The sequence below is a fragment of the Serinus canaria genome, chromosome 2 (assembly GCF_022539315.1).
Source record: "Serinus canaria isolate serCan28SL12 chromosome 2, serCan2020, whole genome shotgun sequence".
Classification (NCBI taxonomy): domain Eukaryota; kingdom Metazoa; phylum Chordata; class Aves; order Passeriformes; family Fringillidae; genus Serinus; species Serinus canaria.
Window position 1 is genome coordinate 127,910,741 of NC_066315.1, and position 20,348 is coordinate 127,931,088.

General features: G+C 35.6%; 1 protein-coding gene across 1 annotated transcript in view; it reads left to right on the forward strand.

The window, feature by feature from the left end:
- The window catches only part of TMEM67 (transmembrane protein 67), a 30,969-nt gene that overhangs the window by 2,916 nt on the left and 7,705 nt on the right, over positions 1–20,348 (forward strand). Inside the window, exons 3-20 of the mRNA XM_030233897.2 lie at positions 721–814; positions 2,247–2,346; positions 2,800–2,869; positions 2,976–3,050; positions 4,269–4,331; positions 6,589–6,743; positions 6,864–6,972; positions 8,518–8,604; positions 10,402–10,467; positions 13,382–13,538; positions 13,910–14,033; positions 14,871–14,976; positions 16,803–16,859; positions 16,955–17,053; positions 17,530–17,628; positions 17,967–18,053; positions 18,770–18,869; positions 18,971–19,110. Coding sequence (XP_030089757.2) covers positions 721–814; positions 2,247–2,346; positions 2,800–2,869; positions 2,976–3,050; positions 4,269–4,331; positions 6,589–6,743; positions 6,864–6,972; positions 8,518–8,604; positions 10,402–10,467; positions 13,382–13,538; positions 13,910–14,033; positions 14,871–14,976; positions 16,803–16,859; positions 16,955–17,053; positions 17,530–17,628; positions 17,967–18,053; positions 18,770–18,869; positions 18,971–19,110 — 1,788 coding nt within the window. The remainder of the gene's footprint in view (positions 1–720; positions 815–2,246; positions 2,347–2,799; positions 2,870–2,975; positions 3,051–4,268; positions 4,332–6,588; positions 6,744–6,863; positions 6,973–8,517; positions 8,605–10,401; positions 10,468–13,381; positions 13,539–13,909; positions 14,034–14,870; positions 14,977–16,802; positions 16,860–16,954; positions 17,054–17,529; positions 17,629–17,966; positions 18,054–18,769; positions 18,870–18,970; positions 19,111–20,348) is intronic.

Here is a 20,348-nt window from a genome sequence, read left to right on the forward strand (position 1 = left end):
GAGTTAGGTGTTCAGTGGCTAATGGGCTATGTAGGTAGTTTCCCTTTTCTTTCCATCTTCTTGCTGTGTTAGACAAAGACTTTGGCACATACCCTTTTGTCTTGTGGTCTTTTGCTGTCTTTTCGTCTTTCCTGCAATGGTGGCATTGCCTTTGATCTACTGCCAAGGCTTTTGCAAAGATAAAATGGTCATAGTGGAGAAGGGAGTAACATCAGTAGCACTTGAGGATGAGCAGTTGTCTTTGTTTTTCTTGGTGGTTTTTATCTGAAGTGCAGTTACTTCATAGTATAAAATAAGTGTGGATGAATTGTCTGGGTAGGTACAAAATTGCAAACAATTATATAAACTATTTCACTTAGAACTCTTCAATTTCTATTACTTCTGTATATTTATATGAAATTGCAATATGCAATTTAAATGCAAAATGTCTATGTATGCATTATTATGTTTATTCAATGTATCACTTTTTAAACATTCTACTTTTAATTTTCCCTGGAGGATGTAAGCTAACAGGTTCGGAAGACCTTAACTTTTTTTTGCGTGTCTGCTATAAATTACTTTTGCCAGATTGTTTAGCCTTTTTTTTATCTTTAAACACTTCATGAATATTGATGGTTTAACTGAACACATTTTTTGATAACTAAAGGCTGGATAACACATTCTTCACAGATACTTGGTGATCTATTTTTGAAAATTCTAATGTTTTATATTTTATTTTAGAGTGGAGTTACTCAAGATGGATGGAATTGTATTAATTGCCCCAAAGGCCTGACTTCAAAAGGAAACTGTAAATGCCCCAATAATGAAATTCTAGGTAAAAAATATATGCCAACTATGAGATGATAGCACTTGTTTTAGATATTTGAGTTTGCTAAGATATGCTCTTCTGTTCAGTAAGAAAGAAAATGTTAGATATGTTTTCTTATCTAATGTAAAAATTCAACATTGCTTTTGATCTTAACTGTCATGAAAGACAACAGATAAATCTGTACCATTGCTCATTGCAACAAAAACTATTATGCAAACATTCCATAAATGAATACTGGTGTATCACTTCCTTCAAGCTCTTTGGCAATGGATGGAGTCATTAAAGTTGGAATAAAAACAATGTCAATACAGACTACAAAAACATTACAATGTTTTGAAGTATAAACAGCAGTAAAGGAATCACACCTATGTGAGTAGGTGGAAGAGAACGGGCTGAGCAGATCAAGCAAACAGCTATGCATTAGTGTCAGTGGATTTCCTGCCTCTCTGAGACACTTGTACCTGTGACTTTCTGAGATGTGCTTCCCTATACCTGTGCTTCTTACTTGATGCTCTCTAGTAGTTGCAGATGATATTCAGGAGACAGAAAAATAATGATAAATTTAGTGTTTGTGTTAAATGAATTTTTGCTTATTTTGCATGGAACATAGAAATATAAGAACAAAGTACAATTTTCATCAGTGGTGAAAACATAAAAGCTCTTGGGACCTCTAGTTTTCCTTATTTTCAAAGACGTGGAATGCCTCTAATTCTCTGAAAAAGTATTACAAATGTCCACTTTGGTTATATTTCTAACAGAGTATATTGGAGAATCACTGCTTTCCAGATCAATAATTTTAAATTTTCCTAGGAATCTGGAAAACACTGAATACCAGTCTTCTGCTTTAATCTTTATGAGAGTTACAAAATACATTCTGGGCCTTTATGGTAATATTGGCAGCAAAGCTGATTCTGTAATTTGATGTGGAGGAAGAACATCAGTACTGTATTTTTTAATTCTTTTTGGATTTTTTTAAAATAATTAGATTTGAAATCTCTTGCCAGATGATATAGTTGCTGGAAGATGCAGTTTTGAAACTTGGAAATTGTTACATTTCCATGAATCATTTCAGATGAAATGTAATTTTTTTCCCCAGTAATTTGCAAACTTGTTGTTTTGAATTTTTGCTTTGCAGTGAGGGCTTTGTTTGAATCTTATTCAGAATAAATAGCAGAGGAACAGCCAAAGTAGACAGGAAATGTTGCATTTCTCACTTTAAACTGCATGTGCACAGCTCTGAGCAGTGCACACATACATACGTGCACAAATGTGCATTTATAGTGGATGTTATTTGCATGTTGTGCTCTTGATTTTTTTCAAAATAAACTCTTTGAATTTATTTTAGATCTGCAGAGATGCTGAATTTTTTCACATTTATCTTGAACTGTGTGACACTGCATCAAGCAGTTTTATCAAGTTGCTTTTCTTTTCTGCTTAGTGGAAAGAAGCGTGGATGGTGTTTTGCTTGATGAAGCATTGTGCATACATTGTAACGGAAGTGAGCAGTCCTTCTCTGCCTCAGATGCATCAGGAAGCAGGTGGGTGCTCTTTGCCTTTTGTGATGATACATTTAAATGTGTCATGCTAGTTTAAATGGAGTGTTCCTGAGGAACAGACTGTGTCTTTGGGATGACAGTTTTGAAGGCAGGGAATTGGAAATCCTCAACCGTGTATCAAACCCACCGTGTTTTGTGCTCACTGAAGTCCTTATATGGCCAGCAGCTTGGTTCTTTTGTCTTGCTTTAGTGTGACTAAAAAGCAGGCTTGGGATTGGAAGCAGAAGAGAATTCTTATTCTGATAAACTATTATTTGATTTATTTTCTACTTCACTGATAGTAGAAACAAATCAGTAATCGCTTTTGAATTTCAGTTCAAACTAGTGATGTTACTGATGCTGTTCAGGGGCATGCTATGTAATCAACTTTCTCTGAGGACTAAATATCGTACTTATTTATATTTTAAGTGCATTCTTCATGTTTGTGATCCATAGGTGTGTAAGATGTGAAAAGACATTCATCCAAGTAAGCAAGTCTTGTGACTGCAACAGCCCAAATATTCTAGTAAGTAGAAGAATGGTTATTTTATTGAAGTTCAGAAAAAGAAAAGTTATTTTGACAAGTGTATCAATATCTTAATAATAATTTTTTATTCTTCTATTTCTTTCAGACTGGGGGCTTGTGCTTTTTGGCTCAAGAAGGCTTACCCCCGAAGGGAGTTGCAGCTGTTCGTTTTGCACAGCTAGTAAGTGTATTTATTCTAAAACACTTCTAAGCTTTCTCACTACTTACTTTCAGTAAATATTTCAAATTCCCATTTTTTTTGTCTGATCCCAGTGATGGCAAGGTCATTTGCATCAAGATAGAGTGCAGGTATGGACACCAAGCAAGCATTGTTATAATGGAGTAAGCTTTTAAAAAGTCATGCCGTTTTGGAGACTGAAAAAGGGAAGTAATTTACATAACTTTAGTATCAAAACTAGTAGCATGTGGCCTTTTGTATTAATTGTGTGCATTTAAAGCACACTCTTGTATCACAGAAATGTGTTGAAGAGTCCATGAATGCCTCTGGACCTTTTTACTATATAAAATTTGTATTTGTGTGAAACATTTAAAAAAATACAAGGCTTGTGTTTACTGCTTGATCTTAGAGCTTATAGAAGAAAATGAGCAACTGTAAAGTTTGAGATTGTCTGCAAAATTGCTGAACTCCTTGAATTGGCTAATGGCTGAAAATACATTCTACTGACAAGCTTGAAGGGGTTTTCATTGTTTTAGCTAATGAACTTTCATTAAATGTGAAATCTGATCAAAGTTAGGACCATTTTCCAAGTAGTTCTGAATTCAAGAAATGCTGTGTGGCTAAGAAATATATTATGCTCCTAAACGAGCTAATGTTAAAAGCTACCACTTGAAAGAAAGTGAAAAGAAGTCTTCAGTTTTTCAGATATCAAACATTCATTTTCTCCCCGAAAATGCTATCTTATAAGTAATATTTGATGGAAAATATGTCTTTTCAGTTGCTTACAGTATGTAAGCACATGAAGGCTATGTGTAGTTCAAATGTGAGTAGTTAATAAAAGGAGATTATAAAAAGGAGAAGCTAATTAATTTGGCAAATTTGGTCCTGAGTTAGATTTTCCATCAAGTCAACATCTTACCCTTGAAATTGTTAGTACTTCCCTTCTGTGGTAAAAAAAACTTCTCCATCATGGAATCCATATTCAAAGCTTAAGTAGTTCAGCTCTTTTCCTGCCTACTTTGTCTTATTTAGTGACATGAAAGAAATTATTGCATTATGGTTGTGTTTTGAACTAATATTGTCAGACTGAGATATTTACAAATGACAGAATGGTCTTGGAAAAAAATAAGTAGCATCGTCTAGCTGACAGAGTTTTCCAGACTGTTACACTATGTAGGAGTTGTTGTGAACAAAGACAGTGAAAAAGTTCCTTATTTACAGGGTATAACACTGGCATCAGCATGGTTTCTGAAAAACCTCCAGTCCTCAGCCTTTGCTTGTTGGGTGAGTTTCATTAATGTTTGCCGTTTGTTTTTTTATACAGAATTGTACTCTATAAAAGCATGTCACTTTTATATTTGGAACTTACCTTGTTTATTTTTGAAGAATTTTATTTTAAGATGAGAATAGAAAAGAAATAACTATATATACAGAATGCTTAGAAATATTGAGGGCTAGCCAATGTTAATGCAAGTCTATAGTGTTGGAATTTTCACAAGATGAATGGTGTAAAACAAAAAATCCTTCAATATTCGGTAGTATGTGACCTACTATCCATGTATTTGGATATAAATGAGCATATCCAGTATTTACTGGCACATGCTCTTTACCTCTTAGTTGATTTTCAAATATTCATAACCATGGAACTATCCTTTTTAGCTTTGCTTTGCTTTCTATATGCAAGTGTTATTTACCTCTGTGTTGCTCTGGGTGACTGTAAACATGGATTAAAGAATGGCTACAGCAACAGTGTTACAGAGACTTGTGAAGGGCATGTGCCTCTGCCTCCCTTTTACCAACTCTGTCATCATACATTCTCATTTTCCTTCTGTACTGCTCTCCTGAAGATCAGATTTTAACTTCTCAGGTTCTGCTATCTGTCCCTATCTGTCACAACCCAAAGGATTACCTGGTCAAGAAGTCTCTAAAGATCACAATATGGATTTGCAGGATTCCATAATACACAACCACATGGAGTCTTATTTCCTGTATTTTTTTATTACAGATTACTGCAAGTTATTACTGGTAAAGTGAATATAGTTATGATTACTAAAGCAAGTGTATATATGTACTCCAGTGGTAGCAGCAGTCCATAGTAGCAGCAGGCATGCATTTCAATGTTACAAGTTGCTACAAAATGATCACTAGGAAAGCAGCAAAGGTGCTTATGATTAATTACCCATATGTGCAAGTTTTATTCCAAATAGTACCAGTATAGTACTCAAGAAACCACTCCCAGGAGTGAGGCCTCAAAGCTGATGACAGATGAAGTTTCACTTCAAAGATGATCAGCATTGCAGAATCTGGAGGCAGTCAGGCATCCCTAGCCACAGTCTGGTAACTTGCCTAGGGGAGTTCATAGAAAAGTTTGTGTAGGGGACCTCCTCTGTGTGTAGAGATTGAGAGAGAGAGAGAGATGAGAGGCAGGAACAGATTCACTCTCCATTTTGGGTAAAAAGTAATTTTTATATCAAAGACATATAAGGTGGTGTAGGGCAGCACCATCTGAAACAACCAAGAGATGACAACATTTTATATCTCAAGCTAGATTTTATGTTTTCCAGACTGTTTTCTACTCTTTAATGTACAACCATCAATAGCAGTTGCCCGTTCTTACTCTTTTGGAATGTTTTCCCTCTTCTAAACCCTAAACCTTGTCTAGACTCTTTCATCTTTCCAGATGTTACAATTCCTTGGCTTCATGCTTATTGATGGTATCTCAGGAGGTCACTGAAGTTCAGGTACCCAGCTGCACTTCTCAAGGATGTTTCAGACTCCCAAGCCATGTTCTCAGGCTGGCAGGTGTTCTCTCAGTCAGTATTTCAGCAGACTTTTGTTCACAATTTTCCCAGATCACCTTTGCAGCTGCTCCTATCACCATCTCATACACACAGCTCTGAGATGAATTCTCCCACTGGTCCCATTCATTCTCACTGGCATCAGTTTATCCTGTTTGTCTGCCTCACCCTGCTCAGCCATTCAGAGGTGCTGCCTGCATGTGATGAGCAGCTGCTGGTCTGACCCACACAAATGGGGGTAAGGAGGTGGCAAGTTAATAGCAGTGCAATGACCCCTACACACAGATGCCAGGCATCACCTCTGCATACCACTTGGCATTGGTGTGTTTACCAGGACAGAACAAGGTACATGAAACTGAAGAGAAAATACTACATGTATCTATAGTTGTCAGTCTGAGGTGTTCAAAGGAGTTATCTTTGCCACACAGTCTAAGTGGTATTAAACATTTTCATTCTTACCTTGTTTTCTAAGTGCAGATTTTGACATTTCTGTCACTTTTTACCATCTAGTGGATGCAGCTAAAATAAGCTGAAAAAGTGAGAGTATTGATTTCATGCTGCCATCTGCAGATCTATAAAAATATGGTACCTGAATACCTGGAAGAAAAGGTATTGACAAAATAAAATTCCTTACAAACAAACACAAAGGTTTAGGAGTGGCTTCTTAAAACATTTTATGACTGCCTCACAAAAGGAAGGAGTAATTAAATACTTTTTTCTGTGTTCTTGTTTCTCCACTGCAGTTGTACTCTAATCTAACAGCGTGCCAAGCTCTTGGAAATATGTGTGTTATGAATATGAATTCATTGAGTTCTTCAAGTACTGATGCCTGTGGTTTGTTTCAGTATATTTTTGTCAATACAGCAAGGGTAGGCGTCATTCATTCAATACCCTACTGGTAAGTTGCCTTTTCCATAACTTTTGCTCTTTAATAGCTTTGTATGGAAATTATTATTCTAAATGTTCTTTGATGAAAAATATTATGTTTCTTTAGAGAAAACATTGTAATTCTTTTCAGGAGGCATAATCTTCCATGGCTGTATTATGGTGACCAACCAGGATTAGCATCCCAAGTGCTTGAGAAAAATCATTTTCCTACAACCTTCACTTTTAAGGGAGCAGATAAGGTAGGTGTTGGGTGGTAGACATAAGGAAGCATCCATTAGGAAAAGGACATAATCACATAAAAGGGCTTAGATTAATTATAGATGTGACACGACTAAAGGTAAAGTTTAGGCAGTTAGTGAAACAAAACTCAGTGTGAGATCTTACAGCAGAGGAAGGTGATATTTACCTAAAATAATATCTGATCTCTTCATTTGGTTACACTCTCATATCCACATTCTCATAAGGCCAAGTTGTGCTTGGCTGTGTGGTCTGACCGGGGAACAAGGAACAAAGGATGCCAGCTTTTAACTGTTCATTGTGTCCTCAAGGATCTGGATTGGCAGTGGTAAACTAGTAATTAGACAAACCTTTTAGACACCTTAGGAGTTCATAGTTGTTTTGGCACTGTCGTTTGCTTTAGAGTCTTGTTTACTTCCATCTTCATAAATCTGAGGCAAAGTTGATCTTTGTCTTTTTTTAAAATATGTACATCCTTTTGTCAGATTTCATGGTGAACTCATGTGAAAAAGAGGGGTAAATGTGATGTGCTGTATCTTTACTGCCACCCTCCTGTTGTGCCAAAGTGCCGGGTCTTTTGCTGACAAGTTGTCTGTGCCAGGTTTTATCACACCCCATTTATCAGCTCTGTAGCTGAGAACAATGTTCTTCATCACTGTTATGTGGTGTTTAATGCTTTCTGTTGCTTACACACACATTTCTCCCCTACTCAATTCATTTGTTATATTTCTGTTACAATCTCTACAAGCTCATTGTATCAGAGATGGATTCAGTGTATTACTCCAGCCTTTTCCTCTTACTGCAGTGAATTATGGGAAAAAAATGAGGTGAGGTGAGGTGAGCAAAATAATTTTAAGGTTAACAAAGCCAGATATACGTCCCTGGGATGGATAGACTTCTTAAGTAGTTTGTTAATTGGCACATTTTTATGAAGAAATCAGGTAGTAAATCAAACAGTAAAGTGATTTATTTTTCCAAATTCATTGTAAAATCGAATAACTGAAATAGGGTATTCAAGTTCAACTAATCACAGAAAATAGTACTAGTGATAACCTGTTTGTCAGTTATAGTGCCAAATTTATCTAGAGTTTTCTTATTGACTCAAAAATAAAATTGTTATGCCTTTCTCAGCCATATTCTACAAGGCTATGTTTTAAATTAAACAATGTGGCAATGTAGCAGTGGTTTTAATAACTAAAATACTTGTTGTTCCTCCTAACACTGAAGGTCCTGGAAGCCCTCTAGATTCCAGCACTGTATACATTAGAAATCTGCATAGATTCCTGATTAGGTTAGGGTATGTCTATATATGTAGAAGTTCCTTTGGAATTTTTTCTATGTCACCAGTGAAGTTGTAGAAGAAAGGTATGTTTTTGTAAAAAAGTAAACTACCAAACCCAAAATTAAAAACAAAATCAAAAGGGCAAAAAAATAAAGGATTGTGCTGAAAGTTTTAGGAAACATCAAACAATTAGACAGCAGTTTCTAAAATGTGTATGTCCACTTCAGGGCAGTTTCATTGGTCTTTATCTTTTTTCCATCAACAGGATGTAAAGCTGAAATTTATTGCAGCCTCATTTGATGCAGCAGGAAACTTTCTTAAGTGGCAAAGTTTGGAAGGAGGTCTCTTACAAGTATGTTTGATTATAGTTATCTTCTCTTGATAATGTTCTGAGTGCCTTTAGCCAAATTAAGACAAAAGCCAAGAGTTTTGTTATTGCACTAATGACAGTTCATAACTGTATCACTAGGTTAGGGAAAACAGCTCTTTATTCTTGCTCACAATGATCTCTACAAAATCAGAAATATAAAATCATCAACACTGCCTTCATCCTTTGGACCAGTATAAATTTGGCATATTGGAAAGTTCTGAAAAATAGTGTTAATCATTTAGAACCAGCTATCTCTGTCTTCCATTTAGCATAGTTGCTTGTGTATAGTTTCTTATAAAACCTCTTTTTCTTGTTGAGAAAAGTGTATTCTTTAGCTCTATGTCCACATGTGTTTATAGATGATGCTATGAGTATGTCCCCATTGAATGCTGTCAACTATTTGCACCCATCATGGGGGTGACAGTGAAATCAATGGTTATGTCACTGTCAAGGGAGGTAGGAAGGCTGATCTACACCATTTTCTTTGCATTGTCTTGGGATTTTTTTGCTTACTTATTTCTTTTTGTTTTAAATATAAAGTGCAAACTATGACACACATTCTCCTTCAGCACTACCACGCTGTGTAGTTAGGCTGTGAAAAATGCAAGTAAGCAGCAATTAGAAAGTGCAATAGTAATTAGTCTATCAGAGAGAACAATGGGCAGCTGCAGCATGTTACAGAATAGAATTTATTTAGCAGTCCAGTGGTGATCTAGGCACTCTCACTATTTCCCTAGACAGACAACAATAGGAACACTAGCAAGAACAATTGGGAATTGTTGGTTCCTTTTTTGTTGGAGAGCATCACTTCAAACATTTTAGTGTCTATAGAAGAGCAACTGACATTCAGGATTTACTTTGTTATTGCCTCCGGATGAGCCATCTTGTGTCTGTGTCTCCAGTTTTAAGGAAAGATGGTGTATAAGAGAACAGGTTACTAAGATGGGTACTATGCACAGAAAATTATATATTCTGACATATAAGTTTAGGTTTCTTTGGGCACATTTATTTTCTAGGGCAAAGCTTTTAACAGCTATCAAGAGCCAATGGGAAAGGAATAGCATTTCCATTCAAAGCCTCCTTTAATGTAATAGACTGTGCATGATGATAAGACATCACAGTGCTAAAGTGTTCTCAGTGCATAATTGTAGCAATTCCCAGAATTTCAGTTTCACACTAATAGATTAGTGTTTTATGCAAATTTAGACTTCATTCTCGTTTTGGGAAAATGGCTCTGGCCTCCACATTAGACTTTGGACCCTTTTTTTCTGGATTCAGCTGAATCTGCTGTTCTTTGCTGAAAATATAAGTGCTGTATTAAAAAAAGAAAAAAAATCTTGCTTCTTGCTATAACTTTGATTCTCTGAGAATGCCAGCTTAAGAGAAACAAGGCTGTATGAATGTGGACTTCTTTTCTTATGGGATTCTTGAATTTAGCAGAAGCCTCTGATTGAACTTGAGGCAATACGGTGCACTGAATATTCAGTCCACAGAAAGATTATTCTTGCCTATTTGGATGCTGCTGTCCACAGATTTCAGTGATGGAACTGAAAAGTCCTATGAAAGTATGAATAAGCTAAACCAGCATTTTAAGCACATCAGTGTTAGTGAAAAAAATAATGGTGTTTACCCCAAAATAAATCCTTCTCTTAATAAAAAAAAAAATTTAAAAATATCTTTTATGAGAACTCTTAATACGTAAGTACTTACTTGTAAATATTTTTCACATGAGAAGATGATACCTTTGAATTAACCTAATTATAACTATGTTTTATTCAGCTTTGTCCTGATACCCAAACTAAATTGAATGCAGCTTATGTTTTTGGAACAACTTACCAACAAAATGTAAGTAAGATATAAAATGCTATTTTCAAATTTTAATTAAGCTACCTTATATGTCATTAGTTACTCAGTGCATATTGAAGAACCTTTGGTGTTTAGGCATAAGCTACAACATGGAGTTCTTTCTTGGGAAATTGAATTAATTTAGTGTGGGGTTTTTTAAATTATTTAACTACATCACAAAACTTGTTTACTACATTGCATAATCACAGTAAATTAAACTGGCATCTGTATTTGTGAAGTTGCTGACTTTGCAGTGGAAGAACACAATTCCTGAATTATGACAGCCATATGCGTTGTATCTTATCTCCAAATTTTCCTACCACCATCTTTGGCCAGTTTTCATATGAAAAGAAGGCAAATCCAGTCATGCCATGCCTGAATATTGTTCCCATTTACTCTTTATAGTATGCCCTGATTTTAGTGAATTCAGTAAAGAGATTGAAAATCTATTTTAATTGAACAGATGACTCATCAGAGGAAGGAGATTCTTTAGCTGTCTTAACCGTGAAAAAACACTGTTGGGGTTTTCACACTTTACTAAACACCAGAAAAGGAAGAGGGAATAGAACACTAAATTATGTCAGCTGCAGAAATGGTTCTGCCAGTGATAACGCATCATTAATTTTTGTCACTTAATATGTCAGATGGGAAGGTGGTAGTCTCTTTGGCAATGGAGTGGAGAAAGAAACATCTTTATACACCTCCATATATGTGCACAGCATCTCATACCTGTATATTAATATTGTTTATTAACTCATCGAACATTGAAAACCATTCCCCACATGATGTGTTGAATTGTGAAAATACAAAACTGGCTGCTATTTAGGTGGTGTGAAAGTCTTGGAAAGCAATAGCTGTTAAAGCTTACTCTGGGAAATTTAAAGTGTTTACCAAATAACAGTGACAAGTATTTTAAAAATATTTTTATTTATCAAGATATTCAGCAATATCTTTCATATTGTTTAATGTTGTTTAATCCATATTTCTGTATTTCAAACAGAATGAAAACATGTTCTATTTAGGATCATTGAGCTAGTTGAGTATGGGGCTTTTTTTCTTTTTAAAATCTTGACTATTTGACGTTGATTCTGTATTACCTGTTGTTAAGTATTGATAACAGTAATATTGTCAGGTTTGAATAGATACATCAGTAACTTACTGAGTATTTTTTAATGTCGTTTTCGTCCATTATATGCATTACTTTTTTTTTTATTCCATGTATCTTTGGAGAAAACGTGGTTAACAAATTATATGAATATTGAAAATGCATGGTTGTTCACATTTGCAAAAAGTTACCTGCTTTTACATGTAACTTCTTCACACAATCACAGAGTGGTTGAGGTAGTCAGGGACCTCGGAAGGCTGTCTTGTCCACAAGACAGGCAGGGGCATGTAGGGCAGGTTGCCTAGCACCATATCCATGTGGTCTTATCTCCAGGGAGTGACTCCACAGCCTCCCTGGGCAACCTGTGTCAGTGAAAACCTGTGTTCTGATGGTCAGAGGGAACCTCCTGTTTCAGTTTATGCCCATTGCCTCTGGTCTTGTTACTGGGCACTGCCGAAAAGAGCCTGGCTCTGTCTCATACACCCTCCCTTGTACAGTATTTGTACAGATTGATAAGATCCCCTGATCTTTCTTACCTCCAGGCAAAAGAGCCTCAGCTCTTCGTAGCAGAGATGTTTCAGTCTCTTCCCCACCACAGTGGCCTGTGCTGGACTGTATCAAGTAGTCTAATTTCTCTCTTGTACTGGTGGGCCCAGAAGCAGATTTCATGACTTCAGCATTTATGTTTCTTGACTTTAATGTTTACGCTGTTTCAAATTTTATGTCTGTAAGGTTTGCTAGGATATTTTTTCCAAATTTGTTTTTTTTTTCCAAGAGCTTCGTTCTCCACATTAGTCATTCTTGTTAATTGCAGTTATTTCCAAGAAGTTTGCATAAGATCATTAGTAATTTGTAAATGCTTGCAGATGGCTGGAACACCTTACCTATCAGTACTTAAGTAAAGCATTTGACACCATTTCCCACAGCATTCTCAAGAAACTCTCTGCTCAAGGCTTGGACAGGTACACTCTTCACAGGGTGAAAAAGTGTCTGGATGTCTGGCTCAGAGAGTGGTGGATGGAACTAAATCCAGCTGGACACTGGTGGTGTTCCCCAGGGCTCAGGACTGAGGCTGGTCCTGTTTAACATCTTTATCAATGATGTCAACAATGGGATCAAGACCACCCCTCAGCAAGTTTGCAGCTGACACCAGATTGGGTGGGAGTGTTGATCTGCTGGAGGGCAGGCAGACTCTGTAGAGGGATCTGGACAGGCTGGGTCAATGGGCTGAGGCCAGTGGTGTGAGGTAACAAGGCCAGGTGCCAGGTCCTGCACTTGAGTCACAACCACCTCATGCAGCGCTTAGAAGTGGGGAAGGGTGATGAGAAAGCTGCCCAGCAGAAGACCTGAGATTGTTCAACAGCCAGCTGGTCAAACATGAGCCAGCATGTGCCCTGTTGGCCAAGAAGGCAATGGCATCCTGGCCTGTACCAGGATTGTGTGGCCAGCAGGAGCAGGGCAGTGATTGCCCTCTGTGCTTGGCACTGGTGAGGCTGAACCTTGAGTGCTGTGTCCAATGCCCCACACTTAAAAAGGACATTGAGTGCTGGAGCATGGAGAGAGGGGCAACAGAGCTGGTGAAGGGTCTGGAGCACAAGTCCTGTGAGGAGCAGATGAGGCAGCTGAGGGTTTAGCCCAGAGAAATGGAGGCTCAAGCAAGACCTTGATGATTCTGTGATTCTTTCTTTTGTGAAGAAGTGGGGCAGATTCCACAACAATTTTGTAGGGAAACAATCCACAGCTTGACAAACTAACTAAATGTTTAAAGGTTAAAATAATCTTCTAATTTTCACTTTTTTTTTCTTGTAGTGCAAAATTTCAGTTTCTAAGATTTTATTGGATTTTGCTAATCCAGTTTTTTATGACCTGTTCCTTGAATATAATGGTGGCAATGGACAGCAACATCTTTGGGCCGTGCCAGTTTTAAATTTGAATCTTCAATACAATGAAAAATTTGTTAATCAAGGTAAGATGGTGATAGTAAGATCTCTATGAATTTAAACCATCTGAAAACTTCAAATACAAATAAACTATGTACACAGTAACTACTGTTACTGTGTTGTGTTTAAAGATACCACAGCAAACATAACTTGTTTCCATTTTAAAAATGTAGTATTTGTGGGCAAGTTCTTAAACTTACAGTGCAAGCTTTGGTTGCATACACCATTTTAATCAGTAATATGCACAAATAAAATAATCTCATTTCATTATATATTTGTATAAGTTGAAAATAAACAATTTTAAATCCTCAGTAGTTACTATGTATTATACAATTATATGTGTTATTTCTAATACATTTCATTCTTTTTGTGTGTGTGAAACTGTCATGTTTTCTAGGCAGTAATTTGAACAACTGGCTTTTGACTCGTCGATTTTTTTTGGTGGATGCACTTAGTGGAAAAGAGAATGACTTGGGAAAACCACCAAGGGTAATTCGGATTGCTAGCAAAATAACAATAAGGTGATTAATTCATATAAAATACAGTACATAGAAAATAAAGCCAATGTTTTACAGTCTGCATTTTATTGCCTTAAAGTTGTTTTGTTATGTATTTTCTAATATGTCTAATATGTAATATGTTCCACTTTTTCAATTGCATATTTGGAAATTGAATGAATTTCCATAGGTTGTTCTGATGAGTGAAGGAAAACAACCTTGACTTGTGGGAGTTAAAATCACCATGATTCCCTCCCAGGTACAAGGATCAGACCATGGTTGCATAATGCAAGTTAGTAGGTATTCAGTTGCCTCTTAGAAGCAAGTTTTGTCTGGAAAGGCCTAAAAACTCCTCTGTTAATTCTTTTTCAATGTGTGTGTTGCTGACTATGCAAGAATCTTATACTCTATATTCTTTTTTACAGTAGTTTTACAACCCATTGTATATTCTGTTATACAATCCAGAATAGGCTTGTAGTCATTTAACTAAAATTGAGAGACTGCCTGTAGGGTCAGTACTGATTGCTCATCTCAGCTGGAATACATTTTGGAAAAAACTTTTTTTCTCCTTCTTTATGTGATGTCCTCGTGTAAGATGCAGACAGGTAAAGATTGATTCAGGTATTTTCTTACAAGTAAACAATCCTTCCCATGACGTTTTTACTATATTTCTGTACATGCATTTGTACACTCCAGTTGTACTTTTAAAATGTGAAGTGCAATGTCATTGAGTTAGAAATTCACATTTTATTGATCAGGTTGTTCTGTTCATTTAGTATTTTCTTACATGATTCAATGATTGCTTCCCAAGCACTCATCCAGTTGTTTTTTAATTAATAATCATACTCTGTATTTCTGCAGTATCCGTCTGGTATCCCATACACAGAGAGGAACCATCTACCCTCCTCTAATTACTGTTGGTTACACAGATTTGCTTATCCAAAACCCTGAAACCCAGAGTGTGATGGTGAGATCTTTGTGCCACCTTAATTATACTTTTAGTTCTGTTGGAATTCCATTTTTTGGTAGTAGGTTATAAAAATCTAATGAGCAGTCTCTAGTTCTGATCAGTTTTGAAGTTACAAGTTTTCACTAAAACCTTTTAAAACAAATCAGTTAAAAGTATTCTCTTTTCAGTTTATTTTCAGTCTTTTTTAACTTAAAACACTTGGAATTTGAAATTAGTTTTATAATGCTGAATTAGGCTACAGTTCAAATAAAATTATACACACAAAATAAGAGATAAAGGACTCTATGGAGCACTGCAAGCAATTTATGCAAGGAATTAGTATTTTTATTTAGAACAATGTATTTAGAGGAGGTTGTTACAACACAAACATTACAGATCACCTGTAATTCAAGTTAAAATATTGATTATATATTTAAAACATCCTTTAGTGTTTCATCTTTCTTTATTGAAAGCCACACAATTCTGCTGTAGCAGATGCAGAAGGGACATTTCCTACTTTCCCTTTCATGGGCAGCAGCACAGATGTCCCATTCTTCTCTCTTGTTGGTATGTTAGATCACACTGCTTTAAAAAGTAAAAATACTGATCTTAGGATGGTAGAACAAAAAAAAAAATATTATTAGCATTTTCTGCTTGTCAGCCTTCAACTGTTCAGACTTCCAGTACAAATAGACATCTGATTAGAAGAAATTTGTGGTGCTGGAAGTTCCTTGAGTTCCATATTAGTTGCATGAAAGCAAGAGAATTAGAAAGATAGAAAAAATCAAGACTTTTTTTCCTGCCTAAGTGATGTCTTTATGTAACCACTGTGATGTCTTTTATTTAAGCAGACAGCACTGTAGCTAGAAAGTAATTCATTCAAATAGTGATGGTAGGAACAATTGTTTTCAGTTCCTCAATTTTCTGTCACATTATTTCATCCTTACATCTAGATCTGTGAGATATATTTGGGTATTACCAATTTGGATGTCTTGTTGCATTTAACAAATTTTATGCAACTAAAAACATACATTGAGTTTTGTTTACAGTTTCTGTAAGCACTGAGCTTGTAGTAACTGAGGATATTTCGATTTAAGTCCAAGTGCAGTGATAGAAGGATGTCTGACAGGAGCAAATGTTTGGGGAGCACAAGACGTTGGGAAGGAGGGATTGGTTTTGGGGGTAGGGGTGATGCTTCTTTTAAACTTAATTAGAAATACTGCTTATTATCATGCTTATGTAATTTTAGCTGTGCAGTGACAAAGACTTAGGCCAGAATATTATAAAACCAAGACATTTTCCCTTCCATGTACAAATTTTTCAGACCAAAGTCAAAAGAGGTCTTAGGTTAAATTTAAGCTAGAGGGAACAATTTTGATGCTGCATGACAATTTTTATTTCATTCAAGCTGAAAAAAACCCAGTATCTGAGCTGTGCAAGCTTACAATGATTTTGCATGTTGGTCTAACTACACCAAGGTTACCTTTAGTCAGGGATAAAAGGGAAAGTATCAAACATTCAGTGTCTCCTTCCAGGAGGGAAAAAATAGTGCACATTTGAAAGAACTACAAATAGCTATAGCTGGTAACTTGCAGATGGCAGGCACCCATGCCCAGCATTACTGCTGGTAAAATCTGCAGTAAGAGTTGCATAGTACATGCTGGTACTGAGCCTGGAAACAGAGCACACCAGGTCATATGCACTAAAAAACATGTATGTGGTACTTGTATAGTAGCCCTAGATGGGAATTCCCACCAATTAAAACTGAAAGCTACCACAATCTGTAATGGTTGTAGCACTTCAGAATTACTATGCATATTTACTTTTTGTATTTTACTATTCAGGTTTCTTTCACAGTCAGCTATGAGATGAATCAGAGAGAGGCTCAGATTCAGACTGATGTAAGTTGTAATTCCCTTTAATTTGTTGATATGATGATTTACTTTTATATTTTGTGTTTTAAAAATATCTGCAAATCATTTTTTGTTATTTTCAGATTGCACTGGGTGTGTTGGGTGGACTGGCAGTGTTATGGTCTCTTCTCAAAACTGCAGGCTGGAAGAGGCGGACAGGAAGCTCTATAATTGACTTGCAGGTATGAACAGCTGCCAAACTGAAATGGGACATCTCTTCCTTTCTCTAAGGGCACCTTTGCTGACATTCCCTATGATGATAGCAATTCATTTTCTTAAGGTAACTGAAATAATTTCTAGCCTAGCTGCACAGAACTGTGCCCCAGAGTTAGGCTCACTTGAGGAAGTAGTTGAATCTGATATTGTCATTCAGGAAATGCTGCTCTAAAAATAAAGGTATTTACAGGGCTATTCTGATCAGTTGAGTAGACTTGGTTTTGAGATTAATTCTTCCTTGAACAACAACCAGCATGTAGGAGTTTAAACTAGTGAAAAAACAGTACGTTTATAACCACAGTGGAAAGCTTTGGTTCAGGGCTACTTTGCAGTACTAGAGTTTCCTGTGTGAGCTACATAACATTTTATATGAATGCATTGTGAACATATGCATTACTTAATTAGTTTTACAGATGTCTACAGCGTGTTTTTATAATTGCAGACAGTTTTCAAGTTCCTACTGTTTTATGCTGGAGACCTTGCCAACGTTTTCTTTATCATCACAGTGGGCACAGGGATTTATTGGCTTGTATTCTTCAAAGTAAGTGTTCTTCCAGATTTGGATGTATGAAAACCTAGTAATATTAAATATATTTTTATATGGACATTAATTTTCTTTTTTCTTCTTTTTTTTTTCTTTTCTTGTCAGACTATTGAGGCAAGTTCTATGTAACATTCTGGTTTGTGTGCTTAAATTTTGTGTTCATCTGTTTCTTTTTCCTTAGGATTTGTTGTATTTGCAGTCTGCTTAGTAGTCACTTAAAATATTTTACACATTCATTGATCTCTTTCTGGAAAAGTTTATTCACACTTAAGTATTTTTAATTATGTTGTCACATATGCCATGTGTACTGTTTCAATGTAACTTTTCAATTATAGGCTCAGCAGTTTGTATCTGTCCTTTTACCTCTTCCATCTCAAGAAGAAGATTTTGTTACATACATAGCATGTGCGTTTAGTTTAAAGGTAAATAATTTTTTCCTCACCATAAAATGCATGTCAGCATGCTTCTATGTATGTATCCTCTTTTCAATAGGCTTGTTTTTAAATATCTTGTACAGTTATTAGTTACTAGTGTGTGGATGTTATATCCTAATAGTTATGTTCTTCTGAGAATTAAGTAATTTTTCCATAGAAATTTATTTTGTGGAGTCTTTATAGGAAAATAAAAGTCTCAAGAAGGTCACAAAAGAAAGATTGAGAAATCATTTTTTCAAGGATAAAAGTATAAAGAAACCCAAATAAAATAGCATTATATCAAGAAAGCAAGTACTTCCATTTAAAGCAGAATGTCAGTGCTGTGAGTTCCTGATTAGAAAGAAGAAAGATCCAAATAATTACATTCAAATATGTAGAATTGTAAGATCACTGCTCTGTCTTCATGGCACATACAAATATTATATCAGTTGTGGGTACTATGCTGAATTGAAATTCATGTCCAGGTTAGTATGTTATGGAGAAATAGTCAGGGTTTTTTTATTTCTTACTTTGCTACATTTTCTTCATAATTTTGGACTTAACATTATTCCAGGCTTTTAAACAAACAAAAGATTATCAAAAGTTGGTCATAAAGCTGCAGTATAATCAAGATATTGCTTGTTATGTTTAATGACTAATCCATGCAATAACTATTCCTCCATCTTTGTGTATATGCTGTTTCTGTCCTTACTTTTCTCTCTTAGGCTCTGCAGTTTTTACACTTGCTGGTTTCACAACTTGCTATTGATATTTTCTTTATTGACTGGGAAAGACCTAAGGGCAAAGTTCTTAAAGCAGTTGAAGGTAATTCAAACTATGCTTTTTTGTATAAGCAGTTTTGGTGAAATTTAGATATTACTCTCAGATATTAAATTTTAGAGCTTTACTGTATGTACTCTTTTTAGGTGAAGGTGTTACTAAAAGTGCTGCTGCACCTGTGAGCATATGGAGGACATACTTTATAGCAAATGAGTGGAATGAAATTCAGACAGTGAGGAAAATAAATCCTCTCTTTCAAGTGCTTGCAGTTCTTTTTTTTCTAGAGGTAATATTACTGTTATTGTTGTTATTATTATTATCATCATCATCATCATCATCATCATCATCATCATCATCATCATTTATAATTCACAACCAGAGTGTAACATAAGGGTCTGATGTTTAATTCTTGCATTCTGTGTGGTAATGGTGAATCACCTTTAAATTTACTTGAAATCATGTAACTTAGTAAAGTAATTATTTTCATGCTTTTTTTTTTTTTTTTAGTTTATATGTATGTATAGGTCAATATTTAATTTAGAAAGATTAAAAAAAAATTCAACCTTTAATTACCTTAGAGATCTAACAAAGATCTCTAAGGTAGTGTTTGGGGATTTTTTTAAGGTAATGAGTTATCTTAAAGGGCTTAAGAGACTGATAAATCTGTGTACACACTCAATTCCTTATTTGCCTGCTGGCACCCTCCTGCCACAGTCCACAGCTTTATTTCTGATTTCATATTTGTCTGTTTGTCTATTTCATATTTGTTTGAAGGAACTGAGCTTCCTTCCTGCTAATTTGCTGCAGCATCCTTTTATTATGCAGGAAATAAAATGTGCCCGTTCTGTTCCCGATGGCAGTATGCCTTCAGTTACAGCTTCAGGATGTGTGAGAAACTCTGCTTTAGCTTTTAAAAAATGTTTGGGCTTGTTTCTTTTGTAGTTTAGTAATTTTTTCTATCTTGGGAAGTATTCTTAAAGTGTGTAGCATACAGTTGTTTTTGTGAGGTTCTTATACATATTTTAACACTTTTATTCAAATTTATAGTCCTTTTAAAATTTTTCCTTTAAATTAAATAATGAAAGTCCAGAAATTTTCTTCATTCACTATGTAAGCATTTTTGCTGTTGGTAAATACAGGTCAGGACCAACTTAGGTGCAGTTACAAGAGAGGGAGAAAAGAGAGCACCTATTCTTACTGCTCTCTGCAGCTACCTGAAAGGAAGGTGTAGTGGAGGTGGGTGTCTCTCCTCCCAAGTGACAAGCTCTAGGACGTGAGGAAATAGTCAGCCCACCACAAGTATATATTGGTGCAACTTCTGTTATGAAAGATTTTCACTAATTTTTCACCTCTTAAGTATTTCAATACATAGTATTCCTCTCATCTTTTTTATTTTGGAACTTTTTCTAGATTTTTTTGTTTAAAATAGATTCGACCATGCAGATGGTGGAAGAAAATATATTTCTATACAATAAAAACAAAATAAATCAGTCTTTTAAAAGTTGCAAATCACATGAAAATTTG